The 22,628-nt window shown below is 38.9% G+C and overlaps 2 protein-coding genes across 9 annotated transcripts in view; both read right to left on the minus strand.

Annotated features, from left to right (window-relative positions):
* The window catches only part of FAM151B (family with sequence similarity 151 member B), a 59,723-nt gene extending 54,739 nt beyond the window's left edge, over positions 1-4,984 (minus strand). For 3 of the 7 annotated variants that reach the window (XM_072606275.1, XM_072606270.1, XM_072606271.1), the window contains exons 1-2: positions 4,475-4,610; positions 2,582-2,707 (exon numbers count right to left, since the gene is read on the minus strand). In XM_072606275.1, the coding sequence (XP_072462376.1) occupies positions 2,582-2,707; positions 4,475-4,499 (151 nt within the window). In that variant the 5' untranslated portion in view covers positions 4,500-4,610. The other 4 variants (XM_072606269.1, XM_072606272.1, XM_072606273.1 and 1 more) reach the window with 4 other exon arrangements.
* Positions 4,985-7,938: 2,954 nt separating this feature from the next.
* The window catches only part of ZFYVE16 (zinc finger FYVE-type containing 16), a 71,455-nt gene continuing 56,765 nt past the window's right edge, over positions 7,939-22,628 (minus strand). For both annotated transcript variants that reach the window (XM_072606262.1, XM_072606263.1), the window contains exons 14-18: positions 22,191-22,271; positions 21,110-21,272; positions 12,655-12,760; positions 11,002-11,169; positions 7,939-9,744 (exon numbers count right to left, since the gene is read on the minus strand). In XM_072606262.1, the coding sequence (XP_072462363.1) occupies positions 9,586-9,744; positions 11,002-11,169; positions 12,655-12,760; positions 21,110-21,272; positions 22,191-22,271 (677 nt within the window). In that variant the 3' untranslated portion in view covers positions 7,939-9,585. The remainder of the gene's footprint in view (positions 9,745-11,001; positions 11,170-12,654; positions 12,761-21,109; positions 21,273-22,190; positions 22,272-22,628) is intronic.

Below are 22,628 nucleotides of genomic sequence, written 5' to 3' on the forward strand. Positions count from 1 at the left end.
AGCTGAGTGAAAAAAAGTCTGGAGTGAGGAAAGACTGGAGGCAGGGAAATTAATTAATTAGTACAGGAAAGGGGTAACAAGGACTCTGCACAAGGGTAGCAGCCCTGGGAGTAGAGAGAAGAGGATGTGTACAAGATATGTTAACAAAGGAGAAAAGACTTGGCAACAAATTGGATATGTGGAAAAAATAGGAGAGAAGTTTAGGATGACACTAAGGTTGTGTGCTTGGGTGAGTGGAAGAATGGAGGTGCCCTGAACTAATAAGAAAATGGGAACATGACTACTTTGGGGGAGGAGGAAGATAATGAGTTCATTCTAGACATTTTGAGTTTGAGATGCCTATGGAACTGTTCAAGGGGTAATTGATAAGGTAGGGCTGGAGCCAAGCAGAGAGATTAGGGCTACATATATAAAGATATAAATCTGGGAATCACTTCTATCAAGATGTTAACTGAACCTACAGCAGCTAATGAGATCACCAAATGAGATAGTACAGAGAAAAAACAGGAAGACCAAGGATAGAGACTTGGGGAACACCCATAGTTTGGGGACTCAACCTGGATAAAGATTCAGCAAACAAGACAGATAAGGAGTCGTCAGTGAGGTACAGTGTCATAAAAACCAGAGAAGAGAGAGTATCTAAGAGAAAATAGAGTCAAATGCTGCAGATAAGTCAAGAAGTATGAGGACTAAAAAAAGTCACCAAATTTGGCAGAAAGTCACTAAGTGACTTTAGAGAGAGATGTTTCTGTTAAGCAATAAGACTGGAAACTAGATTGTAGAAGGTTTAGAATTAAGTAAGAGGAAAGGGGTAGAGGCAGACAAAGTATATGGCTTTCCCAAAGAGTTTAGTCAAGGACAATGTAGGAAAAGGGGGGGCTGGATAATAGTAGGAACTGTAGAATCAAGTAAGGGTTTTTAAAGGATGGGACACACGAGTGCATTTGTGTGCAACGGTTAAGGAGCCAATATTTAGAGATCAAAAATTAGAAAAGGAATGGGGATGAAGAGGAGACAATTTACTGAAAAAGACAGCATGGGATGGGATCAAGGGTGTATATCAAGGGATTGCCTCAGCAAGGATAAGGACAACTTCTTCATGAGACATAGAGGTGAGAGAGCAGATAGTGGAAGAAGGCATCTGAGCCATGTGAAACGAGAAAATGATACTGCTACTGATCTGAGAGTAACACAACTTTCAAAGTTTCTAATTAAGGAGTCTGTCTCCACAATGATAGATATAATTATTTTTTAAAGAATAAGATATCCAGGTGCTTCCAAACATCTAGCTACAGAGAAGTTTTACTGAATTTTTGCTTTTTACTGTGCTGTTTCTCATTTAGATACTGGGTTACTCTGAAAGTTGACAAAATGGAAGCTCAAAGACACAGTGAGGTTCAATCACTTAACTAGCAGTTACCTTCTACTTCTTGGGAAGGGTTATATAATACTTAAAGACATTACAAAGGGAAGCTGTAGAATCTTTCTGAAAATCTTCAAGAAATTTGAATTATTATGATAGATCAGGTACTCTTACTTTGAAACAGAAAGAATGCACAAGACCTTCCAGTGGTTTTACAGTGCTATAATCTATTATTTCAGTGCAATAGAATATTTAATTTTATGTTTTTCACATAGTCAAATTCATGTTCCACATTTAAAAAGTATGTAATCTGAGGCAATTAAAATACTATAGAGGGGAAAAGAAACAGTAATAAGAAGAGTTTAATTATTCTATGAATTTGCATTAATTTTAAAATGGTCTTGACATGACGGAATACTAAAATACTACAGACCTTTCACTTCAAACTGTTTTGTAGGTACAACTTCCTGATCAATTAAGGTAATTAAAAGTGACTGAATAATCCTTTGAAAGAGTATTACCACATAACTGAATCAGCCTGCGACATAAATATTTATGATTTTATCACCAATAAATTAGCATTATGAATAAAGAATGAAATAATAAACGTATATTATGCATAATGGAAGACAGGGAAGTCAAGAAGAAAGGAACAAGGACAAGGAGTTACCCTACGGCTTAGTATATGAGAGTGCAGTCACAACTAGACAGGCACATTTTAATTCTTGCAAAGGAATAAATATTGCCAGAGGAACCCCTTTATTAGAGATGGAGGCTATTGAAAGGATTCATTCATTAATTCAACAAATGGGGTTTTTTTAAGCACCTATCATAGGTAAAGATATGGGAATGGGTAATGTAAGAAGTAGAAAGGCAGTGCCTACCATCTGACAGGGAGTTAGAAGGAAGGAAATCTCAACAAAACAAGGCAGTACAAGGCAAATGTCATATTATATCTACAAAGTGCTACCGGAGCTTCAAAGAGGAAGACATCACTTTCTAATAGGGCCATCAGGAATGGAGAAGAAAATTCTGTGATAGATGTTTATTTTACAAACAAAAAATGAAATTCAGGAAATTCTTTCTGAAATTTGTTTGTTACCTAGAATGCATGGAATCTTATGCCCCTGTTCCTTAGATCATCCCGTAATCTAAAAAACAGAGAAATTCAGTAAGTCGTTAGAGTCTAAAGTGTCTAAAAATCAAATATTTGCTTACTTTTTAGTGCCTCTTTCATCCGTGACTTATGGTTGGCTGCATGATACCAGATGATCTCAGCTCCATCTTCTGATTTAATTTGTTTCCTTTTAAGGAAATATTCAAATATGTCCTCACTTCCAAATCCTGAAATAAAAATATTTAAAGTTAATTGAAGGTAAGTGGTATAGGACCAAGCACAGAATTCAGCATCAGAGGAGCTGGGTTTGGTTCCAGCTCTGGCACTGAACGACTTCTCTGATCCCCAATTCCTCGCATGGAAAATGTGGAACCCACTGACACCATCCACCTGAGGGGAAGGCCTCTTTAAAACATGATGGGCTAACAATCTAAGTGATTTTTCCTAATCATAACTCCCCATGTTTTGGGTCTTCAAAAAAAGGATATGATGAGGAAAACCAAGGATAATTAATTTGGGAGAAAAATCAAACAAGTAAAGAGAAAGAAAAGAAAGTGAAGAACAGAGAATTACAAAGAGGTCGGAAAGGATACTCGAGATAAGAACTATCCACAGAAGGCAGAGGACGAGACCAGGCCTCGGGGCAGCAGGCCAGTCCCGTTCCTTCGCACGGCGCCGTATTCTCTAGCATAAATCTGAACTGTGAGCGACGGACAGCTGAGGAGGGCAAAGGGGCAAGGCCGCGGGAGAGCTCGGCCTAGGGCAGCCGGGGCACCTCCCAGGCCCGCCCAGAGCCGGCTGCCAGGCGGAGCGGGCACCTGCCCCTCTCACAACCAACGCCAGGCCTTTCCGACCGCCGTGCCAAGCCCACGTTAGACGGGAAACCTGGGCCGGCAGGACCACGCAGGAAGGTGCCATCGCAGGTGGGAGCCACCGGGTAAAGGCGCCAAGGCCGAGAGGGAGCCCACGGCGATTCGATGAGGGCGGAAGGGGCAGTCCCGAGGGGACAGCGGGGGGGGGGGGGGGGGGGGGGGGGGGGGGGGGGGGGCGCTGGGGCCTCCCTGTCCTCTCCACGGCCCCACTCGCGGCTTTCCGGGTCGGCCACGTCCTTCCCCAGCTCACTTTACAGAGGAGCAAACTGAGGCAGGGAGGGGAAGGGGACTTGCCCAGGGTCACTAGGAAGTGTCTGACGTCCCATTCGAACTGCCCCACTCGCGCTCTCTGCACTGTGCCGAAGGGGGCACCGCTTCCCAGCAGAGCGCGGCGGTGTTCCCAGCGGGAAGGACGGCCACGTGGGGCTCCCCTCACCCCCCGCGCCCCCTCCGCCGGTCAGCGCCCTCTCTCCGTAGACTACATCCGCTCTGTGTAAACCACTTCGCACGCGTTCTTCGGGGTTCAGCGTGCCGGTGGCGTTACCCGCTCCGCCCCCAGCTGCCCCGCGTGGGCACACTTCGGGACGCACGCATGTGTGTACACGCGCGGACACGGACACACGGACTCTGACGTCACTCCTTCCGTCCGCCTCGCCAGCGCCGGGCACGGGGCAGAGGACGGTGCCAAGGGATCCATCAGAGGGCGGGGCCTTCGGGCCAGTCCCGTCCCGCCTCCTCGCTGGGCCTCGGCCCGCGCCCCCGGCGCCCCGCCCCACCCACGGCAGGCTTCTTCCCCGCGTTCTTTCAGCCCTGGCCCCACCCCCGCCGAGGCCGGCCAAGCGCCGCCAAGTCCCGCCGCCCCGCCCCCACTCTGGTCCCTCGGTAGCTAGGAACGCAATGCAGGGGGAGGGGCGGGGTCAAGGTCTCGCGAGGCTTCCTCGGGCTATAAACCAGGGCTTGGAGGCAGGGGGAGGGGCGGGGCCGGTGGGTCCTTAACCACACGAGCCAACGGAGAACTGGCGTGGGCCCGGGTGACCTCAGCCCTCCCACCCATCTCGCTAGCGCGCGAGAAGCTCCGATTCTGGAGTCCCGAGACCCACGGCCCGAGCAAGGGACGCTTACCCCAACTCACAACAGCCGTTGCCATGGGGACGAAGACCGGTTGGGGTCGCGCAGGCGCAGAATGATACCGTGCCCTTCACAGCCGGCCGGGGGGCGGAACCGGGAGTCCTAACGCTGGAAAGCGAGGCCTGCCGGGATTGTTTTGGCACGTGCCCCCCCGCGTGGGCTCGGAGAGCGCTTCCGTTACCGAAACCGGAAGCGGGTCTGGACGTTTGCGTCGGTTCATGAGAGGTGGGGATGCGGTGGAGGCCAGGATAACGCTAAAAGCCAGGCCGTTCCCTCCCCCTAGGAGGTAGGTGGTGCGAAAATCACCCGTGTTTTGTGGGGGAGAAAGTGAAAACGTACGGGGCTTCAGTGGGGCCGCCCTGGCCCACGCGCGACGTGCCCGGCCCAAGCCCACGACCCAACCGCATCCTTTTTTCGCCCTCGTTAAAGTAGTCACCAAGCATTTATTAAGCACCCGCTGTGTGCGGCGCCTGCCCTCCAGGAGCTTGCCCTGAGGGGGAGAGGACGCGCCCCAGACTCCGTGGGAACGCACAGCCGAGGAGGGGCCGGGCCAGGGCTCGGAGAGGGTTCCGGCGGCGGAGTGGGGTGACGCGGCCGTGGGGGCAGCGGTGGCGCTTGGGCCCCGCCGTGCCCGCCCGTTAGCGAGCGCTCTCCTCCTCCTCCTCCGCGCCCGGCTCTGGGCCCTTCCCTCACACCTGGTCGCGTCAGCCCTGAGCCCGCATCTTTCACCGCCCCGTCGCCCCCTCTGAAGCCCCTCAGGTCAGACCCCGCGTGGACGTGTGCCCGTCTCGGGTGGGAGAGGCTGCTTTCTCGTTCGGCGCCTGTGCCTCGGGGCGGAGCCTGACGCGTGGGAGGCGCTCATTAAATCCTTGTTTCCCGCCCCCTCGTGACTGATCCTGCGGGGATGTTGGGTGACTGCGAGCGTCACTTCCGTTTCCAAACTTGAACTCCTTTTACGCTTTGCCCCGACGTCACAAGACCTTCCACCGAAGGCCTCAGGTTGAACTCCTTCCCTTGCGATGAAGGAATCCACTAAGGAAACTTGGCTGAGCGCGCGCGGCGTCTGTTCCGGCACCGCCCAGCTCCCGGCCCGCTTGGATCTTCGAGTGCCCTGGAAAGTCGCGTGCGGCCTCCGCACCTTTGCCTCAAGGATCCGGGCCGCCCGCCTCCCCCGGAATGGTCAGAGCGCTCTGCTGTATCCAGCGACTCCGTACTGACACGTTCTGGGTTCTCCTTGTCTACACCCGCGCCGCCCAGCAGTGTGTTTGTGCGTGGTCAGAGCTTCGTACATGCTCATTGAAGTGAATGGTCAGCGTCCTACAGAGGGGACTGAGGCTCAAAACAAGGACCTAGCCCGCCCCTGCTCAGCCATCCCGGTACCAGCCCTGGGTCACAGGGCCGGCCGGCGCCGCCCAGCTGGCATTCCCTCCGCGACTCAGCACCAAGTCACCAGCAGCTGGTGCTTTTCTACTCCTGACTAGAGGTGTGAAGACCAGCTACGCTGAGGTACCGCTTCTTACAGTGCTAAGACAGGGCTGTATGCGGGCTCATACTTTGGAAGCTCCTGGCTGCATCTTCAGATTTGTCCTTCGCTCCAGCATGGCCCCTGGAGCCAGGAGAACTAGACACTGCGCCTTAGAGCCATGCACACTGGGTGCCCTCATCAGCTCCCCCAGGCTCACCTGTTAGATCCACTTCTCCAGGTCTCGCCCCTGTGCTGGCCTCACCGGCTGCATCTCCAGCTGCCAAATGAACGTCCGGAAAGGGCTGTCCCCCAAACCCTCCCCTCTTCTAGAACGCTGCTTTCCTCCCAGTGACCCAGGTTCACAACTGCTTTTTTAAAATTTTTGTACATTTAGGTTGCTTCCAGTTTTTTGTCCCCTAGGTCTTTCTTCCAAGCTTAATTCTACTTTTACCTATTCCCAGAAGTTTTCCAAAAAGACTGAGGCTCTCAGTGGTCACATCTAAACTTCCATAAGAAAATGATAACAGCACCTTTTGTTTATAAAGTATTTCAGAGTTTCCAAATCACCTCCCTAAGTGTTATACCTCAGTTGATTCCCTACAACCCAAATGGGCCCAAATGGACCCACAGGGCCTTCCTTCTTTTGCAGGATGAAAGAAAGCACAAATCTCGGAGAAGTAAGTTGCCCAAGGTCACATGGTAATACAAGGGCCAAGATGAAATGAAAATCTTAAGACATCTGTTGATGGTTGCAGTAATACCTTTACTTTTGACTGAACCAGCAAAGGTTTTTTATAATACCCTACTTTATCAAAAGCAAAGATTTTTTTCCTCATCTGTGAAGTATTCATGAAAACACTACTAACCACAGAAAGGTGAATGCAAGGCGCATAATAAAAAATAAGTACTGAATAGTAAAAGTCAAAGCCCAGAGCAAAGGCTAAAAAGTGAGAAGTTAAACAGTGGTATTAGGCTATGTACAAGATACAAATTTGACAGAATAAAACTAACTTGGCAACTTTTTTTTCATCAAAAGTGACTGGTATAAAAGGAGAACGTTGTAGATATGGCTTTTAAAAAAAAAACTTGAAACTAGCTTAATATATATTATTAGTTCTGATTACCAAAACACTTAAGGAGTGGGAAAAATACTTCTGTAACTTACATTTTAACTGCTGGAAATTGGTTTATTTACCTCCTCAGCAACACAATTCTGCATGACTGTTCAGGCAGTTAAAATGACAACTTCCATAAATGACTACCACAGTTATTACATTTAGTTTAGTAATTTAGTATTAATATATTAATGTAGTTACCAGATTTTAATTGTGAAGGAAGATTTTCATATAATTAAAAATGTCCATTTTGTTAAAACTACATATTGATGAATCTTTTATTAGTTCAGCTTTCAAATTAAATTTCATGGTATAGAATTTCCAGCTTGTTCACCTATAAAAACTGCTTTCTTTAAAAAAAAAACAAAACAGTTTAATCATTTCTTGATTTTCACACACACACACAGTCTGGTCTTCCTCTGTCCTTTTGTTTTGTGCCCTTATCAGCTGCTTTCATTCTATCCAGCCAGTGTGTGCCCAGGAAATGTAAACCATGTGAGAAGTAGGTTTTGCCTACAGTTGTGTAGCTCTTACTTCAAAATTCAGAAACCCTAGAACTGCTTTTGTAATAGTAGGGAGGCAAGAAACAGTTATGAACTTGAAAATGTAAACTCAATCTCAAGAATTACAAGTAACAATCTCAAGAACATTACCAGAAAATTATTCAGAAAAATAAACGTATGAAGTTGTGCAAAAGATACTTCAAATATGCTCTGAAATGCAAACTGAGAATATGAGTGCACCCACTTGATGGGAAAGACACCTACAACCATTCTCTTAGTTTCTCAACCATAGAGTTCGTATTCTAATTATTCTTTCCACTGTGCAATCATTTTGATATCTAATTATAATATGAACTAAAAAAGAAACAAATCCAATCTGATAACAAATTTCTTTTATCTTATACAATTACAGTATACTTCACAAGTTATTACATTGCCATTTCACTAAATATCCGCAAATTTCACAATGTTTACACCTGTTAAATTAGCTCCTTCAGAAGAATGGTTCTTCTGTGCCAATGCTATCTCAGGCTAATTAGTAGAGGTGTGGTTCAATAGAAACAGGCTGCTTTTATTCACCGATATCCCCAGTCTCTTCTATCCTGAGACTTTGGATCCTGAGTTATAACTCTGACCTGTGTGAATTCAAGTTGTTAGGTTACAATATATTTCTTTTTCTTAAAACAGGGTTAATTAGTGTGGTGTTTCTTGAGCTATACATAAGGAGTGTTTTTGATACAAAAACATATAAATATTCCACATGAGAATCAAAAAGGCATCTAAATAATGATTAGGTTCCTATAACCTGTTGATAGCACTAATTGAAATGCACCCTTTGCTTCTTTACTACTATTTTTTTTTCTATTTGTAGCAAAGAGGGAAGCTATGTAACAGTTAATTGTCAAACCTGATGAGGGTTCACTGAACCTTTGTATTCAGGCACAAATTTTGTTTGTAATGCAAATACATAAATAGAGTTTAACTTCTGTTAATACCCCATTATCAAAAATAAGTATTATACAAAGAATTTCAAATATGCTAAAGTAGTTCATGAAAAGTGACATGAACAGTTTTCCCTGAAAGTAAACAGGGCTGCCAATAGATTTCAAGGATTAATGAGAAAGGAAAAGAAACCTTGCTTTATGCTTCACTTATTGCTACATAATGACTACTTCAAGGGTCATCTGTCTGGCCTGTCGTCAGTCACTCAAGGAAGTTGTAAATACACGGGTATACTGTAAAGGAGTGTAGAGGAAGGGGGAAATCACTGTTGTATAAAAATATCACCCATTTATAAATTATTAAAGATAGTTATAAAACACATACTTGAGTCATTTTTTCTCTATAAAAACAATACACTTAAATATAGAAGCACAAGTGCCTAAAGCACCTACAGTCATTTGATTTATATATATTTAATCAGGAAAAAATCCAAATACCAAATCTGGAGAAGAAAAAAAGGCAAAATGCATATCTTTAGCCAAATGCTCAGGAGTTTCAGTACAGAGATAGCTGATGCTCATACCACAAATCAGCAGTCTTATTGTACTTATGCACTCTCTGGGGTATGGAAACAGTACTATGCCACTGAAATACAGATCTGTAAATGGGGGCATCTTTACTTGCATATATGCAAAAGATCTTCCTGATTTAGATGGCATTTATTAAGAATCTTCATTAAAACCGTTATGGATGTAAAGAGGTGTAGCTAAATGCAGATACTTTGGCTTAGCATTAAAACTAGCACAAGTGTTGCAGATTCCCCAAAGACTAAAGAAGACTTTGCCTTTTTTTTTTTTTTTTGGAGTACCTGTAATAAGTGTAAAGTTTCAGAAATGGTGGAAACCAGAAACCTGTGGGTTATCTGTACGGTGGCTAGGATTTTTAAAAATTTAATGTCATCATAAACGCTAAGCTCAGACATTTAACATCAAATATCTACTTTAGTGTCTGTATTACAGCTTTGGTGCTGAAGTTAATTCTAACATCAGTTTTTAATGCATAGTAGCACACTTATTTTTGCTAAAATAGATTCTCTATAAGGAAAAACATTAATTCTATCTCCAGTGGTAAAACAGAGTTGGAGGTCCCACCGTGAATCACTGGGATTAAAGCACTATCAAGATCATTTAAGTAATGCTGAGGAAGAAGCTGGCCTCCAGATCCTGCCTGAAATTCAACCTGAAAGAAAAATAGACAAATTCCAAGTCATGGGCAAAAGAAAAACATTTCTGCTTAGTGTAAGAGATTAGGAAAATTAACAACAAGCATTCCTAAATGTTACTGAGTTTAAATATACTAAAAGGATAGCAGCAGATATTTTATTCCACAGTGTATTCCTACCATAAATACTTGTATTTAAGTATTTTGAGGTTTACTGAACCACTAGGCATCTTTTATAAAGTTAAGGACAAGTTGGTTCTTTTGCCCTATTCCCAAGATTAAATACACTGTTCTTAACATCCTGAAACACAAACAGGAAGGGAAGGCCTGTTTCAAGCCATAAAAATGAACTGTCTGCCACTACCTCATACCATAGTAGATAACCATGTAACTACAGATAAATACCAATAACTGTCCTTAATAGGACAGTGGAGAGATATACCCTGAAGGCTCGAGGAGGAAAATTTTGAACATGTCACAAGATTTAAAAATATTTTTTATATAAGAAGCAAACTGAGTTTTAAATTATGACAGTATTATTTAAAATGCTCTAAATAACACACTATGTGTTTTTCATTTTCAATTCAGGTTCTTAGCAAAAATCATTTTATACATTTTCCCAAGGAAAGAACATTAAAACAAGCAAATTTTTTCAAGTAGGTTCCTCAAACAAAAGCATCATGATAGTGAAAATATAAATTCTAGCACACCTACTATATCTTGCTTAGAAAAAAGACAACTTATAATAAAGCTCTCCCTCATTTTAACCTTTAATGAGTAAGCTTTTTTTTAAAGCATTTTCTACAATAAAATGCTGTGGGAAAAGTTTCTGCCTTTAAGGAACTATAATCACATTGAGGAGACAATATCTACCCAGACACTAGCTAAAGAGTATTGGTAACAGAGCCAGCATATTAACCAACATAGTAGAAATTAATGTTAGAAAAACTACACTTAAATTACCAAGGAAAGTCTGGGAGGGGAAGGAACCAAGTCAAATGGTACAAGCCACCAACAAGAACACTTACTAAGTATATATTGAGTAGGACACGCATGATTTAATTACGCTGAGGACAGGGAATTGGAAGGACAAAAGTCATACGAAATAAGTATGAGATAAGAAACTCTGACCTCAAATAGGCAAATTAATGTAAACAGGCAAAGAAAAATTATATGCTAAACTGACTTCCTTTTAAGTGAGATGTAGTCAAGCAAACTTTTAGATCCTGCCATAAAACACTTATTTTAAAAAGAAAAAAACAAATTATACATTACCATATCTGTATCAATGGAAACTCGGAGTCCTATCTTATTCATCCCATTACTTTTTAGAGTTTTCAGATGTGAACATAGTGCAGCACTGCCAGCTGTTGCTATCTCTTTAGCAAACTGGTAACGACTTCCTGACATTGTAAAGTCCTGGTCCTTTAGAAAATAAAATACCTGAAACACAGTAATTAGAAAATAAGTCATGGTTAGTATTTCTGATTATATGGACAAGAACAACAACCTTAAAAGTAACTAATGCAACTTAAAATATATCTCTAACACTTCAGTTTTATTAACAAGTTTTAATATTAACATTATACACATTACTCAACAGAAAATTAAAACTGATGGTGATCCAATGTTGGAATGGCTTAACTGAACCAGCCCAAAGCATTAAACGAAGAAATCCTGATTCTCTTAGCCTTGAAAATGATGCTAATCGAGCAACTAGGTAGCACAATGGATGAAAACACCAGCCTTGGAGTCAACTGGTCAAATCTGAGGCTCAAATGCTAACTAGCTTTGTGACCCTGGGCAAGTCACTTAACCCCAAATGCCTCCAAAGAAAAGAAAATTTTAAAATGATGCTAACCTTTTTTTTTTATAGTAGCACATAAGACATAACAAAGAGTTCCATCACCTGAAGAACAGCTAGACAAATTATGGTAATGAAAATGATGGGAGTATTAACACACTCTAAGAAATGAGAAAGGTGACATAAATAAATATGGAAAAACAGATGAAATAAGCAAAACCAAGAAAAGGATATGCACAAAGCAAATGCAGAGGACAACCACAATCCATACTGCTACAGAGTTATAATAACTAACCTTGTATCTAAAGAAGAGATATGAAAACTCCATCCCCCTCTTTCTTTGCAGAGGTAGGGAACTATATGAGGAATACTACAAAGACTGCCAGATTTGAGTGGCTAATTTTACTGAAATATTTTTTTCTTTCTCTTTTTAAAAAAATAAGACATGGCTCTTTGGGAGGTTGGAAGAGTGGGGAGACATGGGAGATGTAGGTGAAGTAAAAAGACACATTTTTAAAAAAATTATGTTAATGTGACCAGTCTCTCCATGAGAACTTCTATATAAATGTAGAAATTACACAGAAATTCAAGATGTTCTACACCCACACAATATACTTTGAATCTCAATTATTAGAGATTCTGGTCTAGATAATCTATTTATTGGTTTCAGGGGAAACAGGCCAGAATATGGATGGATCACCACAGTCCATTATTACTGATAAAGTCATTCAAGTGTATGCTACACTAAATGAAAGATGTTATAAAAGATAAGCTAAACCGCAAAGGAAAATTATCATTTATATCATTGCAAAGTGGTAGAATAAATACCATTCACTGTTCACATAATTTCCAATAAAATACTCAAGATAGCAATAATTCAACTAAAATCTCTAAAATTATCAAAATTTGTACAATGATGGAATTATGGAAATTTTTCTTTAAATGATGGTCAACCCCCAGGACTCTAGGGCTTCAGTATGAGGAATCTGGTATAGCACCAGATCTGAGAGATTAAAAGCAGCATCTAAATCTTAAAAAGGAAAGGAAAACATATATGCATGTATGTATGTACACATACATATAAAATCCACAAAATACAGAAAAGAGCAGTCTCAGTCTGTTACCTCAGTACATTTTACAAGTTTCTCGTCAGTTTCAAAATCTGCTTCCTGTTGTATTTTTTCACTTGGAATTCCTTCCAATGACTTTCCATCTATTGCACTAATAATACTATAGAATAAAACAAAGTAAATGTTACTTCAAGAATTTGTTTGATTAAATACACACAGAAAAGAACTAGAATACAAGCTATTGATCTTTAAGTGGCAAAATGTCATCTCCAAAGCAAAATGAAAGCCAAAATATAGTGGATATCCATCTACTAAGTCCCTCAGTCATGAGACTAATTAATCTTTTAAACTATCAGTACTTAAGATGTAGTATGTAGTTGGGACCAAGCCCAATTCCCTTACGTTAACCTCAAAATAAAATTTTAAAAAGTAAACAAAATGAAAATTTTAAAAATAGCAAAAATTTTAATTAAAATAAAGACAAAAGAAACAATGCTGCAAAAGAAGCCTTAATGCAGTGAACAAATACTGTGGGATAAAAGAACACGAGAACTGGCAATATAGAAAAGACGATGGAAATGTCACTGAAGCAAGTGTCCTAATAAAAGCAACATTTATATATTGTTTTAAGATTGGCAAAGTGCATTACAAACATTATTTCACCTGGTCTTCACAACAACCTTGAGGAAGGTAAGTGTTATTTATTACTCCTCTTTTACAGATGAGGAAACAGAAGCTAAGTGATTTTTCCCCAGTTGGGGAGGCCTGATTTGAATTCTGGTTTTCTTAACATCAGGTCCATCCAGTACTTTCCACTTCAGTATATTCTGAGTAGAATGGTTCAAACAGCATGAAAACACATATTAATGGATGAATAAAAATAGCAAAAAAAACAAAAAAAAACTAGAACAAGACTCATATCTCTATAAAGCAAAACAAAAGGAGCTCAGCAAAACAACTGAAAAGTGAGTTGAAGGCAATCTAAGAATTATTCATCTCCCCCCAAAATTTTTTTAAGTTAATTTATTTTTAGTTTTTTCAACGTTCACTTCCACAACCTTTAACTTTTCTCCCCCTTCCCCTCCCCCAATTAAAAAAAACATTAATACCATCTTCCAGAAAACAATGGAACAAAGTTGTCCAGAAGTACTGAAAACAGAGGACATAGTCCAAACAAATAAAATTCAGTCACAAAGAAACTCTTAAGTTCAACTCCTCCAGAAATGTAGTCACTAAGTGACAAAGTTTCTGTGCCAGAAAAAAATCTTGCAAATGGTCAAGAGAAAGCAATTTATAAAAGCTTTTTTGCCACTATTCCAGAAAGCAGGTGAAAAGAAAGACTTTTTAAAGCCTGAATTAAAGACTTGGAAAATAGCAATTGGCAATGGGATTGCCAAGACAAGCCATAAAGACTTGAATACAGAACACTAGGTTTAGAGTTAAAATTCTAGCTCTGCCATTTACAACTTTTCATCACCTCATTTAAACCTCTCTAGATATAGTTTCCTTACTGTAAAATGAGGAGGCTAAATTAGGTGACATGGGAAGTCCCTCTAGGCTCTACATCTATGAAGCAATGATATAAATATATTCAAAAGCAACCATTCAAATTGTGTAGGACCACTCAACATGATTACAAAGCAAAAAAGAGAATGGAATTCAATATCCCAGCAATCAAGGGAAACTGGCCTGCATCCCGAAATTGCCTGTCCTGATGTCTCCATCATAAAAAAAGTTGACTCTTTAATGAGATGAAAAAATATAATACTTTTCATAGTGAGAAATAATAAACCTTTGATGGGTAAATTTACAAAGCAGCAGGATTTGTGGTACGCCATATTTGATTTTTATTAACACTTCCAAATAATTTATTACGTTTTCCTGTGGAAGGAGATGACCCCTGATAGCTCGCTGCCTTTACAATTCATTTGTCTGGGCTGAAGAGGACGGGCCTTCTAGGTCCTTGGGAGTGGCCTTTTGACTGAATCCAAGTTTTGCAGAACAAATCTTTCTGTGTGTTCCTCCACTGCTGAAGAAGACCATGCCATTGGAGAAATGATGACATAACTTGCATTGGACTCTGTTTGAGTGAGGGAGGGCTGCAAACCTTTTTATCAAGTCTATTAAGACTCTAGGGCATAGGTCTTCTTAGAGTTTGGAGAGAGACAGGTACTGAGCTAAGTTTGACTCATAGTTCTGAGATGGTAGTAGCACATTTGCATATGACAAGCAGTAGGAAGGACCATAGAGGAAAGTGTTAATAAAAAAGAAACATAGCATATGACAAATCCTGGATTAGTAAGGTATGAATTAATGTGATTCTACCACTTAACTATATTTATTCTCTTCAAGTCAAGAGAGGACTGACTTGTCTTAAAAGCTAGATTTTTGCTCACTGAATTGTACAGTACATACATACTCTTACATAGACCAAGAGTCCAATGCCCCCTTTAATAAACTAAGGGAGAGAGTGAATTTCCATTGAGTAGGTGAAGGGTGAAAAACAAAATTCAAGTGAATATAGTTGTTATGTCTTTTAGGGTTAGGGTTGGTCAGTTCAATTATGATAGAATTATATACAGAAATTACCCGCTTTGATGCTAGAGAAGCCTCACCTAGGCACTGTGTTTTTTCCTGTTCCTAAGTATATTCCACCTTAAGGAAGTCTCTTTAGGGGGCAAGAAGAGCCCAGGAAATAAGCGGAATTTGCATTACAAACAAATGGCAGCAGCCAGTGTCCTAGCAGTCTACTTTGATTCCTTCCTAAATATCTAAACTCCTAGCTACTGCTTTGGAATAGTAGGAACTGTAGGAAGCACTTACTACAGTGCCTTAGTAGAAATTTAAGCTGAATTGACTTCAGTTCTAGAAACAAGTACCACTTGTGTTTATAGCAGATGCCAAGGGGTACATAGACCCTAGCTTTACAGCATTCTGACATGGGTTGGAGGAGAGGAAGAAGGACCAGACAGCTCCCTGTATCTCATTTCCCAAAATTGGAAGAGCCTGAAGGATTCTGCTGAGGGTAAGCCATGGTGACCAGAAGCCCTCAGACATCCCTCACTGATTTCATTGTGGAGGGGAACCCCAGAGTGCTTAGTTGGCAGCTGGGAAGATTACACACTAATTACAAAATGTTTGCTAAATTGAGGATTTAGAGTAGAGATCTGTTCTATGGGAGGAGTTGGTAGACTGATGAACAGGAATTTACTTCATGTAACTTTATTCCCCAAATGGACTCAAAGCAGTTTTGCTCACAACTGGCTTGACAGTTACAAGTTTACAGAAAGGACCTTAAATGTCAGTTTTAATGTATGCCTAATTATAGTAATTAAGTGCTGAAGTTAGGTTGCTAGACAGTGACCATTAAGGGAGCATATTATCCTCTCCCTTTTGTTTCTTACATTTAGCAAGGGGCAGCTAGGTGGTGCAGTGGATAGAGCACCAATGCAGGAGTCAGGAGGACCTGAGTTCAAATCTCACCTCAGACACTTGACACTCACTAGCTGTGTGACCTTGGGCAAGTCACTTAACCCCAACTGCCTCATCCTGGGTCATCTCCAGTCATCTGAAGAATATCTGGTCACTGGATTCAGATGGCTCTGGAGGAGAAGTGAGGCTGGTGACCTGCACAGCCCTTCCTCACTCAAAACAAAGTCAAGTGCAAATCATGTCATCCTTTCTCTGATGGCATGGTCTTCTTCAGCAACGAAGGACGAACACAATTTCTTAGCCATTCAACTTGTATAAAGCTATACTATCACTACAGTTTAGGTTTCTACTTTTTTTATGTTTCACTGATGAAGGTTTTGACCTCTATACCTCTAACTGCATTTTTTCCATAAAGTTTTTATTGTATGATTTTGCATAGCATGGTGCTTTGGGGAATAAAGATGTCAAGTTATAGTAGAATTGACTATAATACATAAAAGATTAATTAATGTGCTCTAAGTACATATAAATTGGCTTCATCTAACCTATGATAAAAGTTCAGTACAAACACAAGGAGAAGAATCCCTTAAAGCAATCACATTAGATTTAGATCATTTGGAACAGAGGTGTCAAACACTGGCCTGCCTCTGGCTCCACACTATAGGCTGAACCAGATTAAAACACAACTGGGAACTGTTTAACAAAATAAATAAAAACAGATAAAATATAGATAACATTACTTTTGAAACCAAATCACTATGTTTTGTATTAGTGGATCCCATTTCTATTTGAGTTTAACACCACTAATCCAGAAAGACTGGAAGAATAAAGTTATTTTTAAAATTATTTTTCTTCAAATTAGGATTCAATAAAAACAAGTAATGATTAATAAAAGAAGCTAAGCTTGAAATAGAGATTCTTAAACCATATTGGGCTGGGAGGAAAAGCTTTTAAAAAGTTCATAACAATAAATGTAGACTCTTCAGTTCTGTCTTAGGGATAAGGAAGAGGACTGTGATTATGACTAGTTGATTAAAAAGTAGGATAAGTTTTCTCTAGTGGTGCAGCAGGGTTGGAATTGTGGCTTTAAGTGTAGAGACTAAAACCAAATATAGTTTGGTTAAAAACAAAACAGAATGATGCCCTGTACAGATAAAATGAAGAAAAAACCCACAATATTTAATGGAAGAAAAGCCAGACTTAACAATTATGGCCCTTAATATTAGTGAGCTAAATTTATCAATTTAAAAGGAGTATAACAAAAAATGGATTAGAAAACAAAACCCAACAATTTGCTACTAAAGCATAATAGTGCATACATAATAAAAGTAAATTTATTATGCTTTAGCTGAGATCATATGATTCTAGCTACTGAGGCTGTTTTCAAACATAATAGGTAAGCACAGACAGGATCCTCACCAGTACTGTGCCCACAATTTTTTCATGACAACTTATGAAACTAAGAAAAATATCAGATGGCCCTAAGTCCTGTGTGTCATCCTGCTTCTGTAGTTATTGTGGAATGTTGGGAAAAGGAGTAGCGGGCACTAAGACTAACAGTCTTTAAGAAAGTCTATATACTTTAATTTCAGTGTTAATATCACAAATATGACATCCTTCTCCAGCAAAGGGATAGACATAATACTAAAGGCACTGAGTCATATCAATCTTGGCATTTTCAGTGTTAAAGAAACAAAAAGCAGAAGTATCTTTCAGCTTAAACAGATGGCGAACAGTTTCTCGTGGAGAAGTTAATAGGAGCTGACAAGAGTTAGTTTAATTACGCATTCAAAGACAACAGAAATATTACTTCAAGAGATATTTGCTCTTCTGATATCACAGTACTCAAGACAAGTATTTGTAAAATGGCCATCACAAAAATAACTGCATTTTATGCAAAAAATGTCCAATCTGTTTTAGATAACTGAGATAGATAAAGTATATTAATCATCTGATTATACCTCCCAAATTAAGTAGACATATACAGATAGTCAGTGACTTAACTACAAAGATGGAAATAGGTAAGGAATTTGAAAACTTTGTTGGAAAATATGGTTGATAAATAGAAAATGAGAGGCCAAAGACCTATAGACTACTCAGAAGCTTCACATTAAAGTTACTATGAATACTTCAAGAAAAGGACCACAGGTTTCAGTCATGGATAATATCACAAAAAATTAAGTTATATTTTGATAGAAAATGACTTATTACTGACGTGGCAGTTATCCTAAACTTCTTTCTGTGCAGTCAAATCACTGACTTGTTAGAGCAAAGCAAATGACAACATAAGTCAAAGAATAATTAATGAAAAAAAAGATATAAAATGCAGTTTTGAAAATTGTATCCTCTTTATTTAAACAAGTTACTGATGCTAAAAAAAAAGGGGGCATAGCTAGGAAAAAGGTCAAAGATACAAACTACAATGCTGTCATACAGTAGTTTAACAAGCAAAACGCAAATGCCATAATTAGGAGATTTGAAGAGCCAAAAAATGCCTCAGTCAACAAAGAGTTGATTTATTTATACAGAGAGATTTGGTAGGTAAAGGAAAAACTAGCTTAGAAATTGAGCTGAAAAAAATCTTATAACAAACATTTTGTTCAACATCAAGGACAGTGGAGCAACCCCTCTAATATTCTGGGTGTGCTTAACTAAGGACATAGAAATGGACAAAGATGAGGAAAGCAACTGTAGCAGACCAAGTACACATATAAAGAAGAGAGGCATGCTAGAGCTGACACAAGTGTCAGCACCCTAAAGGATTAATTCAGAAGGCATATATGAAGAAACAGAAGATACCAAAGGTGTGGGGAAAAATCTCAGATGTGACCAATGCTGCAAAAAAGTAACCAAGACAACATCAACTACTGTGAATCTATATGGCTATCTTTCCATCTACACACAATTAAGGATATATTTGATGGGAAACAGTCAAGTTTCAACAAGCAGTTGATCACATCTTTACCAGATCACTACTAAAAAATGCAAAGAATACAAAAATCCCATTGTGAAAAAAGCCCTTGATTCAACAGAGCAAAATGCCACCTTAAAGTCTCTCTTCCAACAAAGAATCTCACAAGCATATATCAAATTTATTCAAGATTTCATGAAAAACTTGAGGTAATCTTATTCAATGATCGTCTAATTATCAACAACAGATAAGGCACAGAGCTGTCATGAAGACAATCTTGGACAGGTAATGAAATGAACAAGTTAGGCCCAGAATTAAACAGGAGGAAGGGAAATAGACTGGACTCCCTTTGTGAAACTGCAGACTTCTTTAGTGACACCAAACTTCTCCCCAAAACAAAAGCCTGTTATTTTAATTCTAAAATTTTACAACTGTTGTACGGGTATAGAACATACTACATCAGTTTCTAGACAACTTTAACATTCCTAAATCCAAAAGAATTCTTTTTAATACTTCTTTAATTCTTTAGTCCTTCTTTAGAAGGAAATTAACAAATTGAAAATGGGCAAGTTGGCTTTGATAAACCCATGGGGAATTCTGACAATACATGTTTTTTTAGGCTCCCCTGGGAAAAATCATATACATGGACATTGGGTACAAAGAAGTCATAAATAAAAGGGGATGGACAGAAGGCTTTAAAATATTCTGTAAAGAACCACAATCCCAAAACTCTTAACAAAAAAAGAAATCTGAACAAAGGATGCAGTTCCAAAGACACACTAAAACACCTTCAATAAAAAGCGAATTAAAGATCAAATAATAGGAACAAAAAAAGATAACAAAACCACCTATCAACATTTATAACATTAACGAAGCAATCCTTAGCAGAAAATTTAATGCAAAAAAGGCATTTCACAGAAATGGAGAGGGATATTTTTAAAACTATCAGGAATTAAGGAATTATAATAATACAGAGAAAAAGAGGATTGGATTTTGGAGTCAGAGGGCCTATGCTCAAATTCTGCTACTTTATCTGCATATGGCTTTGGGCAGGTTAGTTTTCATATGTGGACTTTAGTTTCTTCATCTACAGAATGACAGCAGTCGACTAGATAACTTGGAAGGTCTCTTACAGTGTTTAACAAATTCAATAAAAAGAAATTCTTTTAAAAATTAGAAAAAAATAAAAATGCATATGTACGAACAAAAGGTCATGACTATCAAGGCAAGTGATGAAAAAAATAGTGCTGAAAGGGGTCTGACAATATGAGATCTAAAATTTTATTATGAAACAGTAATTTATTAAAATGTCTGGTATTTTTTTAAAAAGCAAAGATGATCAGTGGAACAGATGAGATAGTCATCATGTTAAGTCTTAACAGAGAAACATGAAGAACAGGCTAGAAACCAAGACATCCAAAGTATTCAGGAAACATTCCTGGGAAACCTGGATAGAAAAAAATCTGTTTACATGATCTTCGGCTACTGATCACAAAAAGTTTCAAACAGACAAAGGATTTTCATATAAAAAGTTACAAGATTAAAAATACATAAGAGAACGGAAGGTTGCAGCTCTCATAACTGTGGAGGGAATGAATTTCTCATCAACTGCAACATGGAATATCATACAATTAAATAGTACTTCATATAAAAATAAAAGCTTTTGCACAAATAATAAATATAGCTAAATAATAAGACAAGATGGAATAAAAAATCACTGATATAAAACTGATATAAAAACAAAAATCAACAAAAATGTATTTAATTAATTTTTTAAAAACTATTAAAATCCCAGATCTCTTAACTTCATACCTAAAGCTTTTCCCACTATCCTATACACTGTTTCATACAACTACAGGCTGACTTCTTACCAGAGACATACATCAGTGTCAATAAGTAATTTTAGCTTTTCTTAGTCCTGACATCAAACCAGAACTACTTTTTTTGTCATTCTCCACATTACCAGGTTCAGCTTTGGCCCATTTAATTAATAAAGGTCTAGTAAAGGGAGTGTGCCTGAGACTTAATGGTGTACACATTTTAAAAACAAGATGACATAAGCATTCATCTAAATAATTACATTACCTAAATATAAAATTTTGGTCAAAAGCTAAATGTTTTATATTTTAATTTCAATGATTAACTATTACATTAAAAAATTCCTACCCTTTGTTTCCTTTTTCTTCAGTATCTACCCAGCAAATATCCACATATTCTCTTGAGTCTACAGCATCTACTTTCCCACATGTAATTTTAAAGTCTTTTTGGTCTTTTAAAGCTAGCCGTAAGCCTTCCATTGTCTCTGGAGTTATTTGTACCATCAAACCATCTAGAAATAAAAAAATTTATGTTAGAGATTTCTTAAACTAAGTAATGACATTTATTGTTGTAAAACACTGGTTTCTATTATCAAAATACTTTTTTGTGTGCAATAAAGTCACCCTGTGATTGAAAAAAAATGTCCAGAGGTCATTTAATTCTAATTCTTTGATATACAAAGGAAACATGAATATTTTATAAAGTAAAAGTTTAATTTCAGTGAAGACTCTACTCTGCTCCATCAGCATCTAAAAATGTTCTTATTTGAAAAAAAATGCCCTCTATTTTAGTTCCTTTTAGTTTAATAACAAAAATAAGCATCCCTTTTTTCCCCAGCTAATGGCATTTCAGTAACACAAAGACATTTATTTGTCAAAAGTTTTATGAAACAGAGCACACATAACAACTCTATACCAAAATGCTTATGATTATAAAATTATAGTTTATGAAATCATGATGTACAATTTTTAAGATATTAAATTTATTCTCAATGCCAATAATGTTATTTTTTTCCCTGAGACTTTAAAATAAGTTCACCAAATATCATCTCAGGAAAAAGCACTTCAACTATTTTCTAAAGAAACCTTTAGCTTTTTTCCCACCAGTAAATGTTCTTTTCCTAATTGCCAATATGCAGTAAACAAGCTCAACTTGCACTGCAAATTCTATTTTCCTTTCCATATGGAATACATTCACTTTCTGAATCTCATAAACTCCTACTTTAATGAAAATCACCATTTGTTAAACATTAGACAAAAAAGCAGTCCTCTGTTTTCCTTTGCAGAAGGGGAAATGATCTAAAGTCATGCAAAATGTTCATCTGCTAGAGCTGAGTAATTTCATGTTAGGTGCCTTTTGAAATATTTCCTCAAAATTTCTAGAATTTTGGAGTCAATTTTTACATCAAAACAACTGAAGAAATTTATACCTTCAACTATGCTGGATTTAGCGAGAAATCCTGAAGATGTTTTTAGGGCTCCATTGAACACCACAAAACTTGCACCAGTCACTGATAAAGAAACACAAAATCAGGAAAGTCATGGATGTGTTTTTCATGGTACATTAACTCAAATTTACTAAGTTTTATCAAATCCTGCTCTGCGACCTGGGTAAATCACTAACCCCTTTCATCCTCAGTGTTCTCATCTGTAAGATGGAGATAATAACAGCATTTACTTCACAGGGTGGCTGTTCAGATCAAATGAGGAAACAGTAATCTGAAGTGTTCTCTGGACTGTGAGCGCTAAGTGAGTGTTTTCAGAGCTGTCTTTGTGGGTATTTTGGCCTAGGAAAGGGATGACACACAGATAACTACAATGGAAAACAATGCATCAGTTCAGCAGAGAAATACAAAGTAGTGTAGGGT

The sequence above is a fragment of the Notamacropus eugenii genome, chromosome 4, assembly GCF_028372415.1.
Source record: "Notamacropus eugenii isolate mMacEug1 chromosome 4, mMacEug1.pri_v2, whole genome shotgun sequence".
NCBI classification, from domain to species: Eukaryota; Metazoa; Chordata; class Mammalia; order Diprotodontia; family Macropodidae; genus Notamacropus; species Notamacropus eugenii.